General features: G+C 30.4%; 1 protein-coding gene across 1 annotated transcript; it reads right to left on the bottom strand.

Annotated features, from left to right (window-relative positions):
- Positions 1-963: 963 nt before the first annotated feature.
- Positions 964-2382, bottom strand: LOC107058914 (myb-related protein Myb4-like). Its single transcript, XM_015305154.1, has 3 exons — positions 2179-2382; positions 1718-1847; positions 964-1597 (listed from the first exon to the last, which is right to left on the bottom strand). Exons 1-3 carry the CDS (start codon positions 2309-2311, stop codon positions 1228-1230), a joined length of 633 nt encoding a protein of 210 aa, XP_015160640.1. The 5' UTR covers positions 2312-2382; the 3' UTR covers positions 964-1227.
- Positions 2383-2792: the final 410 nt, after the last annotated feature.

Genomic DNA, 2792 nt, shown 5'->3' with positions numbered 1-2792 from the left:
TAGTAACAGGAGGGGTAAAAATAACTTCATTTTAACGGCGAGGGCGTAGTCAAACAATAAACCAAAGTTGAGGGGTATTTTTTACCCTTTTCCCTAAAAATAATATAAAAAGATAGTTCTTTCATTATTCTTGTTTGAGTTATTGTTAGGACTTTGAAATTCCAATTTCGAAATGCGCTGAAGTTCGTTTGAGATGGTAGTTGTGTGTTGAATGATCGAGTTCATTATTTGGTTTTGATGTCATCGAATCTGAGGCTGAAAAATTTAATTCTCAAGGTTGAAAGATGTTGAAAAACTCATGAAATCATTCTTTTTGTGTTGAAACTCGAAAATAACTACTCATTTGAAAGCTTATTGGTGAGAAATTTCTAACATTTGTTGGGTTTTTGAAGTGCAAAAATTTGAAGAGATTTAATTGAATGGTACTTAAAATTGCTTTGATATTGCAATTGAGGCTGGAAATTGACATTTAACAACTAATTTTTTAGTTTGAAGACTGATATTTGAAGATTTGAGTGGAAATCCCAATAAATATATGAAAGAGTTCTTAAAAGTTTGAAAAATCTATAAATCGATTTTGTGAATCTATGAACCCCAAATCCCAAAGAATGAACTCGATCCTTCAACACGCAATTACAACCTCAACAAACTTCAACACACTTTGATATTGAAGTTCCAAAGTCCGAACAACAACTCAAACAAGAACAATGAAAGAATTATATTTGATTTTCTTTTTGTAATAGGAATAAACAAGGAAGAAGAACATTATTGAGAGGAAGGTATTTTTACCATGTTGGACTGCCTGGGTGGACTGTCATGTCAACTCTAATGGCAAAGATAACGTTTTAAGGGTATTTGAGGTCCAAAACATAGACGGCAAGGATATTTTTGATCCCAAACATAATTAAAAGATATATATAAACTATTTCGAATAGTTCAAGGGTAATTTTGACCCTTCTCCGCCAAATATATACTATTACAAGTTTCATTTATATATTCATGAGAATAAAATATCCTTTTGGCACGTTCGAGGAAGGATCAATTATCTAAAAGACAATTTGACTAAAGCAAAGCGACAAGCTTGATATGGGGTATAGTGTAATTATTCATTCAAAATACAAAATTAAATACTCTGAAATGTCATTATGCTATAGTACATGGGTTGTGATGGTAATATTTGGAATTGTTTCGAAATTTTAGATTCGAGTTCTGATCATGAAAAATGTCTTAAAAGAAAGGTTTTGTCCAGAAATTATCAAAGGGTTGGGTTGAAAAAAGGTCAAAGGATTCAGTCTCGATATTATTTGTCCAGGAAAAGGAATCTATTTCGAATGAAGTGAAAAATGAAAGTTGTGCAATGGACTGATTTTGTTCGATCAAGTCCGTTAATCCATTGAAAAGGGAATATAAATGATCACTTGATGAAACCTCTGGATACGTTAAGGTTGCAGCAACATTTTGCTCATTTAATTGACACGATCCAGACTGTGATGAATTTGTATTTATTAATCTCACACGTTTCTTAAGATGAGCATGCCAGTGATTTTTGACATCGTTGTCCGATCTTCCTCCTAATTTCTCAGCAATCGCAGACCATCTGCAATATATTTGATAAATAATTACGATTTCGGAATATCCAAAAAGGGTACTATATATAGACATCTTAGTTTGATTGATTAGTAAAAATGTAATGTCTAAAGTGCAACATATAATATACCTATTTCCAAGTTCATTGTGTAATTTAATTATGAGTTGATCTTCTTCAAGACTATAATTCCCTTTCTTCAAATCAGGCCTTAAGTAATTCATCCATCTCAACCTGCAGCTCTTTCCACATCTCATCAGTCCTGAAATATTCCAACAATAAATAATTAGTACTAAGATTTACTTAATTTTTTCTTCCAAAAAACTTTTTATAAGAAAATAAAGCATGCTTTTTATGTACTTCCTTCGTTCCTTTTTAGTTGTTATAGCTTTTTGTTTGAGAGTCAAACTATATGAATTTTGACTAATATTTTAAGGTGTTTTTTCATCATATTGATACGAAAAAAGTTGCAATTTATAGTATTTTTTGTATAGGTTTTAAATATCTAAATTTTATTTTAAAATAATTTAATCAAATTGACTCTCTGAAAGCGCAACATAACAATTAAAGGGAACGGAGGGAGTACTACTTACCAGCATATTTAGGCAGTTGCCTCCAATTGGGATGACCAAATCTTTCAACAAAAACTCTTAATTTGTTGTCTTCATCTTCACTCCATGCACCTCTTTTTATTCCATTTGTGTCAATAAAAGGAGTTCTCACCATATTTTCTAATTTGGAATTAATATCTCTCTTTTTGTTATGTTAATTTGATTGTTTACCTTAATCTAACTCTCTCTCTGACTAACTTTAATTTGCAGTCTGAAGCTGACAGTCTTATATATGGAATAGCAAGACAACTGAAGCCGTGTTTCTGATTAATATATCCATATAATACTAAATTAATAACCAAACAATTTGTTTGAAATAATAAGCAATTAATTTAAAACCCCAATGGTCAAAGCATCGAATATATTCCCTCGTCCCAATTTATGTGACACATTTCAGATTTCTAGATTAAAATGAGTTTTTCTTTGATTGCACTATTTTCAGGCCTTTTCAATGTTTTGATCTGTTAATTATTGTGAATTGTATTATTTTGTTACGAAAATCCTTTCACCAGTAAAACAACATTGGAAGTATTATTTTGTTACGTAGTTTCTAATTATAAATTTTATTTTGGAAAATCTAAAAATCAAATAACCTA

Source organism: Solanum tuberosum, unplaced genomic scaffold (assembly GCF_000226075.1).
Source record: "Solanum tuberosum cultivar DM 1-3 516 R44 unplaced genomic scaffold, SolTub_3.0 scf00678, whole genome shotgun sequence".
NCBI lineage: Eukaryota > Viridiplantae > Streptophyta > Magnoliopsida > Solanales > Solanaceae > Solanum > Solanum tuberosum.
The sequence above is the reverse complement of the archived record's forward strand: the minus strand, read 5'-3'. Positions and strand labels throughout refer to the sequence as shown.

Excerpts from the sequence above, each read along its gene's own strand:
- LOC107058914 (XM_015305154.1), bottom strand. The coding sequence starts at position 2,311 with ATGGTGAGAACTCCTTTTATTGACACAAATGGAATAAAAAGAGGTGCA. Across the intron at positions 1,848-2,178 it reads GCAACTGCCTAAATATGCTG|GACTGATGAGATGTGGAAAG; the intron begins GTAAGTAGTACT and ends GGAATATTTCAG. Across the intron at positions 1,598-1,717 it reads CACAATGAACTTGGAAATAG|ATGGTCTGCGATTGCTGAGA; the intron begins GTATATTATATG and ends AATATATTGCAG.